Consider the following 21629-nt stretch of genomic DNA (forward strand, 5'->3'; position numbering starts at 1 on the left):
TCAGGTAATTTATACGGAAAGGCTATCAAAATTGAAAACGGACAGTTCTACTACCCATGTATCTGCAAACTAAGATTTTAACTATCCTTTAATAAATTTTGAAAGACTTGATGATTTTGAGCACTGCCAGTTGAGAAGATTAATTATCTGTAAGCCATTGAACTCTAGATTGAAAGATGGGAATAAGCTTATTATCAGATTTATAAGTGAATTTCAAATTGGTGTACCAAAAATTGGTAGTTATTTAAAGCATGACAAACAAGGAGAAAAGGCTTGTGAAATGGCTGGCTGTTGGAAGACTTCTGTCAAGCTGTCATGACTAAATGACATTTCAAACACAATTTTGCTTGCTAAATTAATTTGGAGATGGGCAGAATGTGCATGTCACTTGTGGAAAATTTTAATAAATTAATAGATCCAGTCAGCCTAGGTGCAAAGCTAGACTAGAGTTAACTTGTTTTTTTTTTCTGGACTTAGCCAGGAAAGACTTGAGGAAAAATTAAATGTCTAATCCAACAGTAACCTTAGTCTGTGCTAACTGCTGAAGAGTCTGCAGCAAACTTGCATTTGAATTTTATTGGTGAAGTACCTAACCTTTATGCAGACATATCTGACTTATTTTAGGATGCAGGGTCCTATGGCATTTGGTAATAAAAAGTCTGAAGCAAGGTATTTGTTTCATGTGAAACCTCAGTGCTAATGTGTCTGTTTTGGTTTGTGTTTTTAGGGATCAGACGGGAATCTCTTAAATTTATTGCTTGCTGAGTGTTCTGTCTGGTGAAAGTCATGTCATCCATATTGCCATTCACTCCACCAGTTGTGAAGAGACTTCTGGGGTGGAAAAAATCTGCTGGTGGCTCTGGAGGGGCTGCTGGTAGTGAGCAGAATGGTCAGGATGAAAAGTGGTGTGAAAAAGCAGTGAAAAGCTTGGTCAAGAAGCTAAAGAAAACAGGACAGCTGGATGAGCTTGAGAAGGCTATTACCACTCAGAACTGCAGTACAAAATGTGTGACAATTCCAAGGTAAGTGCTTTGTTTAAAATTGTTACAACCACAAAGGAAATAAATAAATGGATGTTTAGGCTAGCTGAACAAATGACTGAAAAATCAGTTGCATGCTTTGATTCTTTACAAATTCTTTAAAATCTGTTTTTGGTTTTAGATAGTGCTTGCTCATAACTGAATCACATGCTTTGTAAAGTTACAATTTTTAATAATACATTTGTTTCAATTTTCATTGCTACTTAGATTCAAATTCTGTGTATTCTGGTGGTACCTAGCACAGTTCTTAGTTTGTAGCACTGCCTCATGGTTTTAATTAATAAACCTGTCTATAATCAGAGGAGCATACTTGAACTTTCATTTTAAAAATAAGACTAGTTTTTCCTTGGTCAACACTCCAGTCATCTATTTATTTTCTGTTGTGTCTGGTAGTTTCAGTTAAATTGTACAAGCTGTATCCATTCTCTCTTTTGAAGTTTTGTCTTTGGAGGCACACTGTCTGAAGATTATGTTAATTCTTTGTTATTGGGTAATGTAAATGCTTTTTTATTGAATAACTTGAAATATTTCTAGAACTGTTCTTCCACTCCTGATATGTATATACATATAGGTAAATAACTTGCATTTTACCGCTTTGTCTTTCTCAACTTAATTCATAGCAACTGCTGTGCGAGGGGCAAGGGTTATGTTTTTAAGAATAATGTGGTCTGTTTTCCATTCATGTTTTACAGAAATACCATTAAGGTGCCTGTGCAAGCTCATTGTGTACAACACAAGTATCAAATCACTTCATGGGTGTGTTTTTCTATGAAAAAGAGGATCTAGTGACATGGGAATATTTTGGGCATTTAGTGCCTTGACACTTAAAATAATTTCTAGGGGAGAGAAACTGCTTCTGGTTTATGACCCTAATTTCTGTATTAGCATGTTCATCCCAACTACTTTTAAACTTTTATTAATCATAGCACAAACTAGGTTTGACTGGTGTCACTAATGATTTCCATATATCAAATGTATTATAGCTCTTATAATGGTTCTAGTGTTCTTTTAGATTTGACACAGCTGTTTGGGAAAATCATGAGTATGCTCTGAATAATGACTACTTTAATTGTGTTTTCTCTTTTCTATCCACCTTTTGTTTCTAATGCTGCCCTCTGCTTGTATTTTCTTCCCTAGAGCAGTTCCAAAATTCTCTGGGTTTCCCTTCTGCTTTCTTCCTTTTGCTGGCTGGAAAACAATCGGAAATAAAATATTAGCTCTTTCTTGTCTTGGTGTATATCAGTAGACTAAGATTGGAACGTGTAGGGGTATGTATTTCTTGACTTGACATAAGATGACTGTATTTAGCAAGTCTTTACCATGATAAAGACAAAATGCTTTAATTGTGAGGTGTTTCATATGACAGAAGCTAAATATCCCATATAGAGATTCACTTGATATAAAATGTGTATCTATCTTCTAGAGCTCTCCTTCAAGGGTACTGGGGCAGTAAATATTCATATTTCAAAAGAACAGTTGTCTAATTTTTCTAGATGATTTAAACAGTATGCTAATATATAATTGTTTTCCTAGTCTACATTGGGTATGTCCTTCTGCTTGCATGACCTTTTGTGTGACATACTAAATAATTCTTTAAAACTGAATACAAAGCTCTATGATACTCTGTATAACCTCCATGTTATGACCAGTAGTTCTTGCTGGTCTGTGATATACTCTTCTCTTCTATCCTCCAGTAAGCTGTAAAAAGTACTGGACCTAGGTTTTACTTTTCTTAACTACCTTAGGAGTAAGCTAGTAGCTAGAGAGCTCTTGAAGTGATGTTGGCAATTGTACAAGGTTTAATTTTAAACTAAGAAATGGCTTTGGTATTAAGGGGTGAGATTATTTCAGGGTTGCCAGAATTCTTGAGTTTCATAGTTAGGTTTTGGATTGTTGATATTATTTCACTTTGATAGCAGGAGTCTGGGTTCCCAGGAAATAAAAAATGTCAACTCAGTACTATATTGACTTCTGGAGATTCTTGTTCTTGGATTTAGTAAGTTAACGACACTGCTGATTGAGATCTATTTAATGAATGTCTTAACGATCTGCAGATCAGCCAGGATAAATAATAAAATGCTGAATTTGAAACTTTTTTCCTTCCTAGTCAACAGAAAGTTTGAGGTGCCAAGATGCTGTGATATAGTTCTGATGTGGCAGCTGGGCTAACTTTTCAAACTTTGTTTTGCTTGGGGAGGGTTTTTGTGTTTGGTTTTGTGTGAGTTTTTTAAACTTCCTTTAGATTTACTTACTAATACTCAGTGTAGATATTGACAAATGTGGGATGTTTCTGTTTCCCACTGCTGCATGATTTCCTTGACAAAAGTTTCATTTGTGATTTCACAAATTTCTGGTCCCCTTGGAGATTTCCAGAGAGTTTGATACAGTACTTTAGTATACTTTTTCATCATTGAAACCTAAAGCAACTAAACACCTACAAGATTTTCTCAAAACTGAAAGCAGCTTGGAGAAAAGTTGTATTAAATTCCCTCTTCAGTAATCTGCATATTATATATTACTGTATGTCATTGATAATCCTGTTGAATTAGGATTGCTCTGTTCCTATGCTGTTTGTCAAGATGACTACATACTGAGTGAGGCTGTTACTGTGTGTGCTATGCAAAAGCTGCTCATGTTGTAATTAACAGAACTTCTTATGCAGACTAATAGAGGTTCTGAGAAAGCAAAAGCAAACGGAGTGGGTGTTGGCATTGCACAGTAGGGATGCTTAGCTCTTCATAAGTGGGTCAGTAATCTAGAGCAGAGGCTGAACAGAGGTCCTTTTGATACTAGCCCTCTAAGTAATTTGTAGTTGCCTTGCTGAATCCTCCCAGCAAACCAGTGGGATTTTAATCACATAATCCCTGAGTATCTTGAAACTAAATGTTGGCATGTGAGTTCACCATTTATATGAGTCTTCTAATGGAGCAGTTTCTTCCTTATTATCATGGATTGCTCTGTTGAAATAGAATCACAGAATCATAGAATGGTTTGAGTTGGAAGGGACCTTAAAGATCACCTAGTTTGAACCTCCCTGCCATGGCCAGGGATACCTTCCACTAACTAAGCAAGGTTGCTCAAAGCCCTGTCCATAAATACTTTGTAATTAGTGGTAGCTAAAATCCAAGCCTTTAACAAACCAAATCATGCCACATAGTGAATAGTCAAATGGCATATTCATAGTTTATCTTCATTATTTAAAAAGTTCTTTCAGTGATGACAGCCCAGAGTATTGGAATCCAAAGCAGGGAAACAAACTAGTTTCATCATCTCAGTATTTTGGTGTGATCAGCTGTGTGGCTTTTCTGTCATTAAAAGAGTATAGATATGCTTCATGCCTTCTTCTTGCTTCTTTTAAATAGACTTGCCAAATGCACTCGCTTTTGTAAAATGCCTCATAATGTACAACTAATAAGAGTTTAGTTGGGGCAGGTTTGGGATAATGTTGGCCTGGAATGTTGTAGCTCCTATGTTTTTAAAACTGAAAAAAAGCTAGTCGAAGGGAAGCATTGAGTTTAGACTCCTTCATGATGTCCTGTGTTCCTCTAGAGCATATGTCTGAAACCTAGTGCAGAACTGACTGTGTCCTTCCTGAGCTGTAACCAAGTACATCCATACCACAGGTTGAGTTCTGTTTCCATGCAAACATTTGTATAATGTGATGACTGTATTAGGGATTTATTTTATATGAAGTATTACTACTAAAACTGCAGAATCTGGTGAAAGTTCATCAAACATGTGAAAGCAAGACCATTTCACATGGTCAAAATTCTCTAAAGAAATTATGAATTTCTGTAATATACTAATGCTATTCCTTTGCTTGCTTGTCCTGCAGCCCTTTTTTTCATTCCCTGCACTGAGTTGGCACTAAGGATAAGATAAGCAGCCTAGGCATAGCTTATGGTACATGTTAAAATTGTTTTCTGAAGGCTCACTCTCTTTATTAGTTAACATGAGCCTCCATACATGGGACTTTAGTGCTGATCACAGTGTCTACAAAGGAGTTAACAGCAGAAGTAAACTAGGCAAAGATGGGATAACTGGCTTGGGACTGCTGTTTCAGAACAAAATATTTTAAAATTATGACATTTCGAGGCCTTTTCTTCTCATAATTGAATAAAAAATAATTTCCAAATTAGGTGTAAAGGGCACAGTTTTTCTTGAATATAACCTGTGCTATTTGTTAGCATGTTTCCTTTAATTCCTTGGGAATATGTGTCAGGAAAGTGATCACATAGCTGCGTGCAATAACCTAGTTTTAGGGATGCTTTTGATCACCAGTAGGGCAGAGGTGTCAAGCTAATGTGGCTTTTAGAATAAATTGTTTTCAAGCTTTAACATCTTTCCCCAAAATAGGTTGCTTTAGAGTATAACAATACAGGTTAAAGCCATAGGAAATGGGTGGTTTCAACAATTACACTTGGGGGGAAGGGAAAGTTCCTCTGGAAACTGTTTTAGGAGAGTTCCCAATACCTGCTGCTAAGCTATGAGTGCATTAGGTAAGGGGACAACAGCAGGCAGTTGGATTGACACAGTAGATCCTAAAATAACATTGCTATCCAGACAGAGGTGAAGTATGTTTTCCCAGAAGCAGAACTTTGCACTGTCTGCTAATTTGTAGCAGAGCTGGGATAATTCACTATTCAAGTTGGGGATGGACATTGATTCTTAATCATAGCTCACAAGTTGAGAGTTGCTATATATAAAGAACATTCTCATGGCATATACCATATCTCAGTCTGGATGCATTCACTTAGCTGTAAATTGGTTCTATGAATTTTTGAAGACTATAGTTGAACATCTTAAACTTTCTAAAATAAGTATAGTTATTTAAACAGTGCATCAGAATATAGTATTTTTATTGATGAGGTTACAGGAAGAATGTGCTTGTAAATTGTTTGTTTATAAACTGACTCCCTTTTCTTATGACAGGATTATTGAGGATGAAGCAGAGCTCCCTGTGATTTTTCTCTTGTTGGAATTTCAATTAAAATAATGCTTTAGAAGAAAGCCAGAGAGATCTTTCCTGGAAATATGGCAAGAGATAGTTGATATTTTGGGGAGTGTTGGCCAAAACAAGCTTCAAAATCCCCTCATCCTCATGATAGATGGTGCTGTGAAGACTTTGGCTGTGTTAACTGGAAAGGTATAGCAGGAGGATCAAATTGTCCTTCCTTTTCTCAGTTCTGTAATTATGGTGGGAGTTGAACATTGTCTCTATGTTCTCTGTAAAAGACTAAAGAAAGTTCTTGGTGCTTTCTAAGTGCGTTGCACCAGGCTCTGGTGTCCACAGGGCAATAAGGACAGAGTGATGGTGTGCTTTGCAGTAGCTTCCTGTTGCATGTGACATTTCTTCATCTTGGAGTTGGCCCTATGTGTATGTACTCCTCTGGCAGCTTACTGTGTAACTTCTTGACTTCCTCTTAGTAAATGGTGTTGTGCAGCCTGAATTTCCAGCCTAGGAAACAGCCAGGCAGCTGCTTGTCTGGTGAATAGAGTCCACCTGCATTGCCTGAACATAAAATGTAAGGTGATCCTGTGAGACAAGCAGTCTGTTGTTTCTGAAAGTGGTGAGTGTGAAGCCGTTGACTTTAGGAGTGTTTTTCTGACATTTTGTAGTGTCTTTTAATCTGTGTTAAGCGTTTCTTCCAATAATTTTACAATGACCACTTTCAACTGTTCCATGTTCTGTAGTGCTGTATTGTGCAGTCTGGATTAGTGTGTAGAGAGAATGAGAGTGCTCTGAGAGATTCTACTGATTTCCTTGGAGCCTTTTGCAGAGCTGGAGTGGCAGAAGCTGGCACCTGGTTTTCCAAGACAATCTTGCACCCAAAGATAAATGGTTCCAGCTCTTCTTAGTTCCTAAATTTTCAGGATGATGTGGTTATAGACACAAGGATGCTGGCCCTAATTACATATGTGTAAAATGACATGTTCAAACTCTAGGTTGACAGAACACTTTTAGGTGCTGTATGGACATACAATGGGAAATAAAAATTCATGTCAGGTTTGACTTCAAGTCTCTATGAAACTTAATTTCTAAGCTTGATGTTAGCAATCAATAAGACAGTGTTGTGAGATTCTGCTTGATTGGATGGGGCTTTGAGCAACCTGGTCTAGTGGAAGGTGTCCTTGCCCATGGTGGGAGGGTTCGGACTAGATGGTCTTAAGGTCCTTTTCAACCCAAATCATTTTGAAATCTGTATACAGAAGACCGTATGTGCATCAGTAGGGCACTGCCCAGACACTGTGTATTACAGCAGTTAGAGCCTTGTAAATCGGTCATTCTTTAGAAGATGAATTTGAAGATTTAAGTTTTCTAGCCTTCTAACAGTGTTGATTGAAGTTAAGAATAGCGATTGTGTTCAAGTGTAATTGAGTTTTAATTATAAATACTAAAATATAGCTGATAACTTGGTCTGTTGCACAGCTGGTGATGAGAACTGAATTGCTATAACTAAGGTTAAGCTTTAGTGTAGACATAGTTCAGGTTACAGCATCTTATAATGATGTCATCCTGAAAAAGGAAGTCTTAGAGTATTAAAGATACTTAGGGCTACCAGTTTGAAGCTTGCGCAATTCAGGAAGCCATGTAACTTAACCACATAATTTGTTAGAGTTGGTGTGTCAAGCAGAAAGTATTGGCATGTCTTTTGAGGTCGGTCAACATGTAAAAATATAAATGTACAAGATACTTAGCCAGTAGCAAAATGCTGTATAGCTCAAAGGAGCTTGTCTCTCAAGTCAGGAGGAAAAAAACATTGAATTCTGGGGACTATATTGTATACTAACTGAAGCACTGGATAAAGGTTCAGGGGATGTGGATTCTGGCCTTTGCTCTGGTGCTTTTTCTCAGGTAACCTTACAAGTTTTTAATTTGCTGTCATTTTTTCAGTCTATAAATTTAGATGATTTTTTGTAAGGTGTAGGATAATGCAATTTCTTCACCTCAGTGGTATAAGCTGTATTATTTGTTTAGGGAGTAAGTTTAAGGTATTGTTCCCATTGGAGTATCAGTGATGTGGAAAGCAAGTTTATAGGTGAAAAAATGTTGGAATTTGTGCAAGTTCAATTTACTGTTGCTTCTCATTAGGGTTGTCTTAATAGTAAGCAGGAAGAATCAGAATCAAAAATAAGTGTTAAAGCTTGCTTGATTTTTATATGCCATTTATTGTTTGTCAGGTTAACTGATGCTAGGACTGCTGAGTTTTAAGCAAATGAAAAGGAGCTACTTGTGATTACTTTAGTGACTTAGCTGCTCAGTGAATCCTGGTATAAAGCTCTAGTTAGAATAATATCTGTATCTGGCCCTTCATGCTGCCATTAAGAAGACATATTAGTCACTCAAGAAAAATGTTGACTGTGCTTTGTTGTCAGTACTGAGCCCCAAATTATCTCATAAATAGTACTTATTTTCCCTCCAGTAATGGAATCAAGGCTTTAGTTGGCTTCAGTCAATTCTAAACTATTCCCTGGTTTACTGTGGTAATTTGTCTTTATATCAGGCCAGCTATTCAATGTAACAAAGATTCCTCTCCTCATTATATTTTTCTTCTGTAGAAGTTAGCTAATTTAGTTTTCTTGGTACTGTAACAAAACACCTGAGTGCTGTTTTTACTAGTGTGAATGTTTTAGGACAACCAGAGCAATTTTACAGAAAAAAAAAAAACCCTTCCTGGTTGTGTTGCTCAGGCAGTTAGCTTACAAAGAGTGTTTAGGATAAACAACATACTGCAGTTCTTTTACTGCTGCGACTTTTAACACAAATAGCTAGTTGATAGGCTCCCTACTGATTTAATCCTGCTTGTAATCTATACCTGCTAATTTAATAAAAGTAACTTCCCATGTTTTGTTTACTACTTGTTTTTGTTTAATTACTCTGAATGAGTTGCAGTGTTGATTGGTGGAAAACTAAAATTTACTGTATAAAATGCTGTAGTCTCATAATGAACAACTTTCTTTGGCTTCTGTCATGCTGCATTATTTGAAGCTGATCAGCAGGATACAACAGAACAATTGAGAGCTGGAGTAAGTTCGCATCTTGCTGCATATGCTTAAAAATTGGCAGAAGAACAATGAGGTTGGGAAAATCACCTTGAACAAATGCTGCACAGTAATCTGACTTGAGCATTTGTTCAGAAAAGATTCCCCAAATTGTGGCTTTTTATTCTGAAATGTACAAGCAAATTTTAGTAGGTCAGTGAGTTGCAGAATTAGGATGTGACAATGAAGATTGTAAAGCAGGTATGTTTTATTCCAGCTGGGATGCATGGGAGATATTTCCACCATACATGCGTACCTGGTCAAGACAGGTTTCAGGTTTAAGTAGACATTGATCCTGCAAGCCCACACCTCCCTGTCCACCCATTCATTCTTGCACCTCTTTACATGTAATCAACATATTCAAAACACCAGCTACAAAGATTGTTTTAATTTTTTTTCTGAGCTTTCCCAAAACTTCCCAGGGCAATGCCTGGGAAAGTTTATCTGGCTCTCTTCTCTGACCAGTTGTCAGTAACCACATTTACCTAGCAACTATATGTTCTGTTACAAATTGTTTCTGCCTAACAAGTTACATTCCTGTTACAAGCTGTGTTCTGTACTTTTGAAAACTTGCTAAATAAGCTATATTTTTCTGTTTACCCATCTAAATATGTTATGCTTCTAAAACTCTGAATTTTCATAAACATATATGTTTTCCATATCAATTCCCCCCTTTTCTTTTAAGTAATGCAAATTCTTTTGCTTCTTAAAGTACTTATCATATTTTCTATGACTATTTTTGACTAGTTGATTTGATAATACAATAGACATTGTGGCCATCCTTTTTGACAGTTTTAAATTCTAAAAAATCATAACCAAAGACAAAGCAAAACTTAATCCAACTAGAATGAACAAAACTGCTATAGGATGACACAATCAGTTTAGAAACCATGTTGCAGTAGGGGACCATCTAAAGAGTACATCCCACCAGTGGTGAGATGTATCTTCCCATATCCTTCTAAAGACTCTTTATTGTCTCTGTGTCATGGTGTATTGTTATCAAGGTCTTCCTCCCTATGTTTTTAATTTATTTAAGAATTTCTTTAAGGTCTTTGTGTTTTAATAACTGTTTGACCAAAGTAAGATTCATCCCTATGGGCACAGGCAATATGTCTCGCACAGTAGTCAACTTTGCCTTTATATGTTGATGTGATATAACAGGTGACTGATAGGAAAAATCACATCCTTCAATTTCGATAAAGTTGCAAATACACAAATTAGATTGTGTGTTATTCACAGGGAGTCTATCCACCACTATAGTGGAGCATGCTGTTCTGAGGCATACACAACCCTGACCTATATACACAAGCAAAGTTGTCTGGTTGATTGAGTGAATTTCAAAGTGACAAATGCTTTGTTCTATGTCTAGGCAAATATCTTGGTCATCATTTTCATTTTCCTTACATATGAACCCTAGTTGTTTTCTCATGGCACATGACTATATTAGTAGTCCGCTACTTCTCTTCAATTTCTCATGCCCATGTTCTATGTTCAGAAGGATGTAGTACAGCTCCTTCGTGGTTTAATCTTAAGGCGACTATTGGGTGAATCATACTCACTGATGCGTTGTGTATAGTTAAAACAAAAGCAGTCACTACACTTGTTACAGGGTCATAGGTGAAATTGACTAAAACCCACCAGGATTGGAGTTCTCTCTAAGTCAGAAGCATTGTCCCAAATAATTTTGCAAATCTTAGTGGGGAAGGTACCTTCTCCACCTTCCCTATTAATTGAGGCAGCCACTGACTGCATCCACAATTGCGCTTGTATGAAACCAAGGGCTAAAGAGATGTTTTTAATAGCTGTTCCCAGAGCATTGGTTATCAATTTGTGATCTCTTTCTTTTATGTTTTCCCACTCTGTTAATATCTTGGACAATTTCTACTGGCTAATACCTAATGCTAATAAATATGATTGTAAGGGTTGTTGCAATTTAACTATATCATTACTGGTTGCAGTCAATTTATTCATTAATAGCTCTGAATCTATTGTGTTCAAGACCCCCAGTCCTGTCTCAATATTCTTGTAAGATCTCTTTTCCGTTTGATTGTATAAGGTACACGCTTTTGCAACCAAGTGGCCCATTCCATAAGAGAAGTTTTGAGGAATGGAGTATACTCTGACCAAATAGCAGAAGCATTTACTTGCATTGCCATCTCTACTCACTTTAGGGACTACTCTGGATTGAGCAGTAGCCTTTGGATCCCTGTCTTTTTAATAGCATAAGATCCTATTTTGGTGATTAAAGGTTGAATTTTTTCTTTTGGGGTTTGAATTGGTGTGGCCTGGGTGACTATGGTTTCTCTTGGTGTCAGGGTTTGTGGAGTTGTTCTAGTTTCTCTATTTGATGTAATACAAATTTGGGTTCTATTATAATCAACCTTGAATTCTGTATTTTTGCATTCCGATACTACAATCCTGGATTCAGAACAGTTGGTTAAGCATTTGTCACAGCATTCAGTACCAATTTGAATGGGTTTTATGGGTCCTTGGTGTATTCCATCCCGAACAAACTTTACCTTACATCCTGGGACATTTCTCCATCCAAATAGTTGAATTTGTGATTTGTAACACCTGCCACAGACTCATGAGAGTTAAAGTCATAAGCTTTCCCATGACAAACATACATGGCAGTTGCATTATACACAGGTGGTCTTGCATTGACATCTGTGACAGCCATGGCTATGATCGTGACAGCCACAGCTTTCCAGGTTGTACTTGCTTGATTCTCCATGGTGACTGTGAAGCCTTTTTGATCCTAGTGTGATGTATCCATGCAGCTTGCTCTCTGATCTTGATTGCGGTGAAGGAGGTGAGGAGCACTTGAAATGGTCCTTCCCACTGTGGTTCCAAAGTCTTTTCTGCAAGAGACTTTACATAGACATAATCTCCAGGTTGCACATTATGTACTGGCCCATCTAATCCCCTACACCAGGTTCCCAATACATGTTTCTTAATATTATTGAGTTGTTTCCCCAGGGCTATCATATATTCTGTTATGGTTTCTTCACTTGGGCTGATGTTCCTTTCTGCATCTCATAGGGTCGCCCATATAGGATCGTAAAGGGACTCGGTCCTTCCTTTGCCCTTGGCTTAGTTTGTATGCATAAGAGAGATAAAGGAAGAGACTGAGGCCAAGGCAGATTGACCTCTTGTCTTAATTTCACAATTTGCTGCTTGATCAGGTGGTTCATCTTTTCTACTTGTCCACTTGATTGGGGATGATATGGGGTATGTAATTGCCAATCTATACCCAGAGTGTTGCTAATCTGTTGTACCACCTTTGAAATAAAATGGGGTCCTCTGTCTGAGGAAATGACAGCTGGAACCCCAAATCCTGGTACTATTTACTATTTCTTTGATTAATACCGTGACCATCTCCCAAGCTTTAGTGGTTCTAGTGGGAAAAGCCTCGGGCCATCCTGAAAAGGCATTAGTTAACACCAGTAAATAACAAAACCCCCCTTATCTTGGGAGTTTCAAAAAATCAATTTGCTATTGTTGACCGGGTCCATTTCCTCTCTCAATTTGGCCCATTTCTGGTTTTGGAGTGTTTTTAGGATTAGTCTAGAGGCAGAGATCACACTGTCGGGTTACCTGCCTTACTGTAGTGTATAAATTTCTGGCTATGATGTCCTGAGTCAAGTGCTTATACAGGGCCTCTGCTCCCCAATGCTGCTTCCTATGCTCTTCTCTTGCTATAGACCATATTAAATGGCTAGGTATGATTACCCTTACTTCTGTAGTGTAGGCCTACCCTTCTTTATTGTATGTCCCCTCTAAATCTGTGATTAGCTTCAGATCCTCTTTGTTATAATTTGGCTTACCCTCAAGGGAAAATTTTCTGTCCGGAGTGAAAGCTCTTTCCAGTTTTATCTCTCTCCTTGCTGCTTCTTTTGCCTCTCTGTCCACCAGCTCGTTTCCTTTCTCTAATTCCGAGTTTGCTTTTTGATGTGCTCTGATGTGCATGATTGCTATTTTCTTTGGGAGCTGTACTGCCTCTAACAACTTCAGTATTTCTTCTGCATGTCTAATGTTTTTCCCTTGGGAGTTCAATAGCCCCCTTTCCTTCCAGATTGCTCCATGGGCATGCATGACTCCAAAAGCGTACTTAGAATCCATATATATGTTCATGTTCTTACCTTGGGCCAATTCTAAGGCTCGGGTCAAGGCGATTATCTCTGCCTTTTGTGCAGAGGTATTAACAGGCAATGGCTCTGACTCTATTACCTCATGGCAAGTGGTGATGGCATATCCTGCATGCCTTTTGCCATTTAGGACATAGCTGCTTCCATCTGTAAACCAGTTCTCTGCATCTTCTATAGGAGTATCCTTCAGATCCAGGCAGCTTGAGTACATTGCTTTGATGGTTTTCAGGCAGTCATAGTGCACTGGTTCCCCTGTGTTTCCACTGAGGAAAGAAGCTGGATTGACAATGTTATTGACCACAATTTCCACGTCATCCTGTTCTACCATTATGGCTTGATACTTCAGGAATCTCTGTGGAGAAAGCTAGTGCCCGCCCTTCACTTCTAATACTGCAGACACTGTATGGGATACCAACACAGTCATTTTCTGTCCCAAGGTGAATTTTCATGCTTCCTGGATGTTGAGCACCATGGCTGCTACCGCACGCAAGTACCCTGGCCATCCTTTTGCAGTCGCGTCTAGTTGCTTAGAAGTGTAGGCGACTGCCCTACAGTATGGACCCAGATCTTGTGCCAGTACTCCTAGGGCGATTCCCTGTTTCTCATGAGAAAACAAAAAGAAAGGCTTATTCATGTCAGGGAGCCCCAGAGCTGGAGCTGACATCAGGGCCTTTTTCAGTTGTTCGAAGGCCTGTGTGGCTTGTTCATCCCATTGAAGATGCTTCTTCTCGGTGTTGATTAGTGCATACAAGGGCTTAACAAGTAGTCCATAATTATAGATCCAGAGGCAACACCATCCGGTCATCCCAAGAAAAGTTTTCAGCTCTTTTACAGTCTGTGGCTTTGGTGTTTGGCATATAGCCTCATTCCGGGCTTGTCCCAAGGTCCTTTGCCCAGTACTAATCTTATAGCCCGAATAAATGACTTCTTGTCACATTACCTGGGCTTTCTTCGTAGACACTCAGTACTCTTAGAGCCCTGAAAGGTTTAAGAGACTCACCGTCCAAGCCATGTAAGCATCTTCTGTCTCAGTGGCAATCAGGATGTTGTCTACTTATTGTAGCAATCTCCCCTTCTCGGGTGGGGTTTCCCACGGCTCAAGATCCTTGGCAAGTTGATTGCTGAATATGGTGGAGGAATTTTTGAATCCTTGAGGCAGTACAGTCCAGATGAGTTGTTCTTCGTCTACTTTTAGGGTTTTCCCATTCAAAGGCAAATATCTTTTAGCTGGCTTCGTGGAGAGGGAGGCAAAAGAAAGCATCCTTCAAATCTAAAACAGTAAAACCAAGTTAGTTCTGGTGTTAACACTGTTAACAAAGTATATGGATTCGCTACTATGGGGTATAAATCCTCTCCTATTTTATTGACAGCTTTTAAATCTTGGACCACTCTATACATTCCATCAGGTTTCTGGACCAGTAATATGGGGATATTGAAATCAGATTCACATTCTCTTAACAAGTCTCTTTGCAAAATGTTTTCTATTACCAGCTGGATTTTTTCTCTATCTTTCTTTAAAGGATATTGTTTTATTCTTACCAGTCATTGTCCCTCTTTAAGCTTTACCTCTACTGGTGATGCACTTTTAGCTCTTCCTGGCTTCTCAGTGGCCCACACTCTAGGGTGCACTTGGGCTATGATGTCTTCACTGATTTCTCCTTCTATGGGAACATCAACTAAAAGTAAACTCATTATTTGAATGTATTGCTGAACATCTACTGCCAGAGTAATCTGCCCTTTTTTAAATCTGATTATCGCATTTAATTGTTCAAGTAGATCCCTTCCCAGGAGTGCCTGTGGTAAGTTAGGCATATACCACAATTTGTGTATACCTATTTGCTTTCTCATTCTATATTTTAGTGGTTTATAAAAATAAGCCTTTTCAGCTTGGCCAGTGGCTCTTTTAACCATTATATAATCTTCTCCCATAGAGGTTAGAGCTTTATTTAAGACCAAATATGTTGCCCCCGTATCAACTAAAATTTTCACCTGGTTTTGCTCCTTTCCCTCCCCTAGCTCCATTATAAGCAGCGGATCTGCTAGGGAAGATCCCCCTGGTTCCCGTCAGTTTTCATTCACATTTGCCACCACCTTTGCCCCCCTTTATTTCCTTTCCCCCAGCGCTCTGGACACTCATTTTTCCAATGGTCTAATTTTTACATATAGCACATTGGTCTTTCCCCAGGCAGGGAGGTGATGGCCCCTTTTTAGAACCTTTGTTCTCCTTTTTAGCTACTGCAATCACCTTTCCTTGTTTCCCTTTATTCCCTTCTTCACAGTTACTGAACACTCTCCAGGCCTCATGCAGTAATATTTCCAAGTTTCTTCCTTCTGTGCGTCTTAATTTCTGAAGTTTGCATCTTATATCACTGGTAGATTGCCCTAAAAATGACGACACCAATTGTATTTCTATATCTGATTCTGGGTCTAAGGGTGTACTGCGACGCATCGTGTCTTTTAACCTATCTAAAAACTCAGATGGAGACTCAGAGGGACCTTGTTTGACAGCATACAAAGCTGACCAGTTAATGGATTTGGGGATGGCCTTTTCTATTCCCTTTGCAATCCACCCCTGATATTCTAGCAATTTCTGTCTTTTTGCTGCTCTATTCACATCTCACCTCAGATCCTGGAGGGGAAAGAATTCTTTCACATCCTGTCATGGATTGACCCTGGCACAGTGCCAGCGCCCCCATGAAAGGTATATTTCCAAAATGGTTACTGTGAGATGTGACCCGGAAACAGAACAAAGCAGGCTTCAACTTGGGAATGGAGGGGAAAAAAACAACACTTGATTAATCTACAACATAGACACAAAAGGGAAAAAAGAAAACACACACAACAATCCACAATGGAACACCTCCAAAACACTCTTCCTCCCCCCAGTCCCTTAACACTCAATCCCCTCTAACACTCAATTCTCAGTCCAACACCTACTCAAACCTTCTTCTTCTTGCCCATCTTCCGTCCCCTCTCAGTTCTCAGCTGGGGAGGATCAGTGTTTTTTACAGCTTCCATTGTTTCAGCACTAAAGGGGTTAAAACCTCAGCCGCGGTCTGCCGGCTGGACACCTTGCCCTCCCCTTCTTCTGGCCGTGGTGCCGGCACAAGGTATAAAATTTCAAGCCAGCACAGTCTCTATCATTCTCTCCCGGGGGTCACTTCCTGGTCAAACCACGCCAATCCCTTCGTAGTGTTTTGTAGTGCTCCTCAGCCAAATCCCGTTACCTTTAAGATCAGCTGTTACTCTGTTTCTGTCATTGCATGTAATAGTAACTGTATATCATTCCAATCAGGATTGTGTTGTTTTATTATTAACCAGAAATGTCCAGCTATACTTATAGGATCCTTTTGGTAATCTTTTACATTCTTTTTCCATATTTCCAAATAATTGGTATTGAAAGGAACCTTTAGTAACATCATTGTTCCATCTGGTCCCACTGCTTCTCAAAGGGGTGCTTGCAAAACTGCTGGTTGTTCCCTGGTTCTTGTCCTTGTATGGGAGAATACTGGACTTCCCAGGGGTGTTGGTGCCCTTTCTGAGTTCCCACCCAACTCCAGTGATTGAGGAGGGGGTCTATATAAATCATCCAAATTAGAATCTCCTTCCTTATATATCTTATAGTTTCTAGTGCATCGCTGGCCAATACTACAGGCAGAACAGCATAGTTTTAATTTATGTGGGACCCCTCCGTTTTCCTTTTCCAATGCTAAAACTATAGGATCTTGCGATGGTTTAATACCACAATCCCTTTGCCATTCTTGATGATTTTGCAAGGTGAAAAACATATCTGCATATGATGCCTCATCCCATTTTCCTTCCTGCCTCAAAAATAACATTACTGTGATGCCTTGTGAAGGCTGACCTAGAACAGAGACTAGACAGAGTTAAAGAATAAAGTAGATATTTATTAGAAGGCCTCAATGGATACACCTTGGGCAGTGCAAGAGCTCAGCTGGGGCAACACCCAAGATGGACCCAAAATGGTCACAAAATGGACAACAGGTCACGGGGTTTCACATTTTTATAAGTTCTGGTCCACTAGCATATTTGAGTTAATTGTCCAATTATAGCTTTAGGTTACGGAGTCCCATCTTTCTTGTTTTTCTCTCTTCAGTCCACCATTGTTTATGCTCTTGGGACTGAGATTTGGATCAGTTGTCCTTGGTCCCCAGCTCGATAAGGAATTGTTTTGTCTACCTACTCTGTGAAGAGAGCTTACTATCCCCTAATATGAAGCTCAGAAGTACACACTAAAGCAGTACAGAATCTGAAAAATATAAAACTTAAAAACTGAGGCATCAACTGCAACGTGGTATTATATTTTATAGTCCCATTTGACGGCCACTTTGCCCCATCTTCTAATTTATACAGAGGCTACCACTGATTACAATATTTAATCAAAACCTTTTTACTCTCCGTTCCTCCTGTCCCCACAATCTCCTTCCAATGGGCTAGTATACATCCTGAAGGACTCCTTTTGGGGACTTTCTTACTCTGCTGGCTTCCCATTGTCTCTCGCCTTATCTCCCTCTCTCCCTCCTTCTCCCTCCTTCTCCCTCCTTCTCCCTCCTTCTCCCTCCTTCTCCCTCCTTCTCCCTCCTTCTCCCTCCTTCTCCCTCCTTTCCCTTTTCTTTTCCTTTTCCTTTTCTTTCTTCTTTAATTTCCACTGAAACCTCTGCTTATACTGATCTTTCACCTTTTCCCAGTCATCTTTGAAAACATCCCTAATTTCAGGGACTAGATTACTCTTTGATTACTCTTTCCACAGATCAAGTTAACTGTCTCACATTTGGCAAGAGCCACTTCCCAATTATAATATCGCCGCTCTGGGGTACACCTGGAGCATGTAGGCTTTCGCCTGTGAGATATGCTATACCACTTCCTTTTACACTGTTTGGACCGGAGGAGAACCCAGGCGGAATGCTACCACGATTCCCAACAAAAGATTGTCAGCCCACACACAAAACAGGGAACTACTCTTTTTGTCCCTGTCTATTGGGATTTCTAAGCTCTCTCTCAACTGGAGATTGTTCCCAATCAAAAGCCAGGTACTGACCTGCTGAGTCTAAGTATATTCCTCCTAAGTACACCCATCCCACTGTTCCGTCCTCTCACCTTACAAAGGTCCACTCCCCCCCATCATTTAGAAACTTGCCCGGTTCGAGCTGAAACCATCTAAAAAGAGCCTGCCTGGATGGTCAGGCCCTTTGGGCTTGAGCTTGGGCTTCAGCCACTTTTATTAAAACTATTGATCTGTTGCAATTGTATCTTTTGACACAAGAGGGCAGTGTTACCACAAAAATAAATACAATGCCTGCCAAAGATTACGCTTTCAAGAAACACTATATAAGAAAATAACAAACTTAAATTACCTAGCCACTATCAAGAATTGAAGCGACGAAGTTACAAAACACCATATATCCCAACAAACATGATTTATACAGGAGCAGTAAGGATTATAGCAGAAAAATTATAGAAAGTACTGATAATACCTTAGGTTCTGCTTGACCTACCCTGAAGCTTGCTAGCGGCCACACTGTGCAGTCAACAGAAACCCCCTCTTGCCAACTTTCCAGTACCCTTTCCCAAAGGTCAACACTGTATGTCAGACGTCTCTGACATGCTGCCTTCAGCCAAGTGCGGGCGTTCCCAGCGTCTTATAGGTGTACCTTGGGCCCCCCTTAATACCACTAAAACATACCTTATCAGCTGTATAGAAGGGGTTCTTGTTCACCCCCGCAGCAAGCCCGGGGAGCAGAGGTCCTCCGGAAAGACCCGGGGCACGCCTAGGATGTCCACTCCCTGGGGTTCCTGCAGCAAGACAAAGAGATCCTTCTGCCTGGCTCGCCAAAACTGAGTTGCAGAATTAGGATGTGACAATGAAGATTGTAAAGCAGGTATGTTTTATTCCAGCTGGGATGCATGGGAGATATTTCCACCATACATGCGTACCTGGTCAAGACAGGTTTCAGGTTTAAGTAGACATTGATCCTGCAAGCCCACACCTCCCTGTCCACCCATTCCCTGCCCACTCTCTGCCTCCTTGCACTTCATATTATAATTAGTCTTCTGTGGTGCCATGCCTTCTGGGGGTTGTGGGCAGGGGTCTTTCAATGAAGTAAGAAGTCTTCCTCAGGTGTTCACTACTTGACCTTCGTTTCTGGGCATGCGCCGTGGAGGTTTGGCCAACTCCTAGGTCAATGTGTCCTGGCCAAAACCAGGAGCCTGGTTCTTGCTGGTTTGGGTTCTGTTATGGGTTTGAACAATACCTAAGTCTCGCTTTACTGAGCTTAGACAATAGACATTTTATTTTTATGGCTTTTCCTTTTTGGCACCCAATTTATGTATTTATATATATATTGCATGCTATAGTAATAGAAGTTGCCAAGTACAAGTTCCTGTGTGGAACACGGAGTTTGTCAGCTGCACAGCTTATCTTTTGCTGAGTTTGGGAACGTGTTAATACAAGCAATGGTTCTGTGCTTTATGTTGATGGCCTTGTTATGCTGGGGGAGCTATCTTCTGTGGACAATGAGGGATTACACCTCCTCCTGCCTGCCCAAGATTGATGTGAATGGTTTTATAATGCAGACTCCTGTGGTCCATGTTCATCCTTATGTGATCTGTGTATTAATATTAATTAATATGGTTAACAAATCATGTGGTTTGTGGAATCTGATGTTGTTCTGGTGTAAGAGAAAACACTTTAAGTGAGGAACTATTGAAATCTGCCCTGAGCCGTCCAGTTCCTGGGTGGCAGGATGTGTGGAAGGATTTGGGAAGCTTCCTAGGGTGATTATTGTTGAGGCGAGCACCCCATGTGTGGAGACACGAGGCTTGACTCCATTTTCTCAGAAGGCTGATTTATTATCTTATCTATTATACTAAAATACTACATGAAAACTATACTAAAAGAACAGAGAGAAAAGAATGATCAGAAGGCTACAACGAACAGGAATAGAATGCGTAACAAAAATCTTGTGTCTGCTCACAGCCTCGACACAGGTGGCTGTGATTGGTCATCAAGTGAAAACAATCCACATGGACCAATGGAAGATGCACCTGTTGCATTCCACAGCAGCAGATAGTTATTGTTTACATTTCTTTCCTGAGGCCCTCAGCTCCTCAGGAGGGGAAAAATCCTAGGAAAGGATTTTTCATAAAATATCATAGCTACAGATTATCACCTGCCATTGCCTGGGACTTGACTCCTGAACAGGTAAATAACCCTAAGAAACTGACCTGTCAACTGATAAGAAGGGTGCCTTGCCTACCCCAATGAAAACCAGAAGCTTCTCACCCTGTACTGGGGCCTGGTCTGTGCCTACGGAGCCTCTCTTCAGTACTCTCAGAGGACTGTAGCTGAGGCAGGAACCCAAACTGCATTTGAGGACACTATGCCTGAGAAAGGGACTCAAACCACAGCAACTACAGTAATTGCTCAAGTAGTGAAAAAGAAATATGGATAAGGAGAGCTACAGGTCCATATCATCAATTAGAAAGGGAGAATCACACACAGAATCACTAGGTTGGAATAGAGCTTTAAGATGATCGAGTCCAACCCATGCCCTAACCCCTCAACTAAACCATGGCACTGAGTGCCACATCCAGTCTTTTTTTAAACACATCCAGGGATGGTGACTCCACCAGCTCCCTGGGCAGACCATTCCAGTACTTTATCACTCCTTCAGTAAAAAACTTTTTCCTAACATCCAACCTAAATTTCCCTTGGTGCAGCTTAAGACTGTGTCCTCTCGTTCTGTCAGTTGCTGCTTGGAAAAAGAGACCAAATCCCACCTGACTACAACCACCTTTCAGGAAGTTGTTGAGAGTGATAAGGTAATCTCTGAGTCTCCTTTTCTCCAGGCTAAACAACCCCACCTCCCTCAGTCATTCCTCATAGGGCTTGTGTTCCAAACCCCTCACCAGCCTTGTACCCTCCTCTGGGCATGTTCAAGCATCTCAAGGTCCTTCCTAAACTGAGGGGCCCAGAATTGGACACAGTACTCAAGGTGCGGCCTCTCCAGTGCCAAGTGCAGGGGAAGAATGACGTCCCTGGTCCTGTTGGCCACCCTATTCCTGATACAGGCCAGGATGCCGTTGGCCTTCTTGGCCACCAGGGCACACTGCTGGCTCATGTTCAGTTGGCTGTCAACCAGTACCCCCAGGTCCCTTTCCCCCGGCCACTGTCCAGCCACACTGTCCCCAGCTTATAACGTTGCAGGGGGTTATTGTGGCCAAAATGCAGGACTTGGCACTTGGACTTGTTAAACTTAATCTTACTGGACTCTGCCCATCCATCCAACCAAGGAGGAAGAAGGAGAATCAGCAAAGGAGGGATTAGGTCAAGAAGCTGCTCCTTCAACACAGAAATTGAAATGATTAAGGCAAATCA

The 21629-nt window shown here is 40.1% G+C and overlaps 1 protein-coding gene across 7 annotated transcripts in view; it reads left to right on the plus strand.

The window, feature by feature from the left end:
- Window positions 1–725: 725 nt before the first annotated feature.
- Window positions 726–21629, plus strand: part of LOC121357871 (mothers against decapentaplegic homolog 2) — a 76754-nt gene continuing 55850 nt past the window's right edge. For 6 of the 7 annotated variants that reach the window (XM_041475560.1, XM_041475559.1, XM_041475558.1 and 3 more), the window contains exon 1: window positions 732–1022. In XM_041475560.1, the coding sequence (XP_041331494.1) occupies window positions 787–1022 (236 nt within the window). In that variant the 5' untranslated portion in view covers window positions 732–786. Of the gene's footprint in view, window positions 1023–21629 lie in introns of all 7 variants that reach the window. The other variant, XM_041475562.1, reaches the window with a different exon arrangement.

The sequence above is a fragment of the Pyrgilauda ruficollis genome, unplaced genomic scaffold (assembly GCF_017590135.1).
Source record: "Pyrgilauda ruficollis isolate IOZ18807 unplaced genomic scaffold, ASM1759013v1 scaffold351, whole genome shotgun sequence".
NCBI lineage: Eukaryota > Metazoa > Chordata > Aves > Passeriformes > Passeridae > Pyrgilauda > Pyrgilauda ruficollis.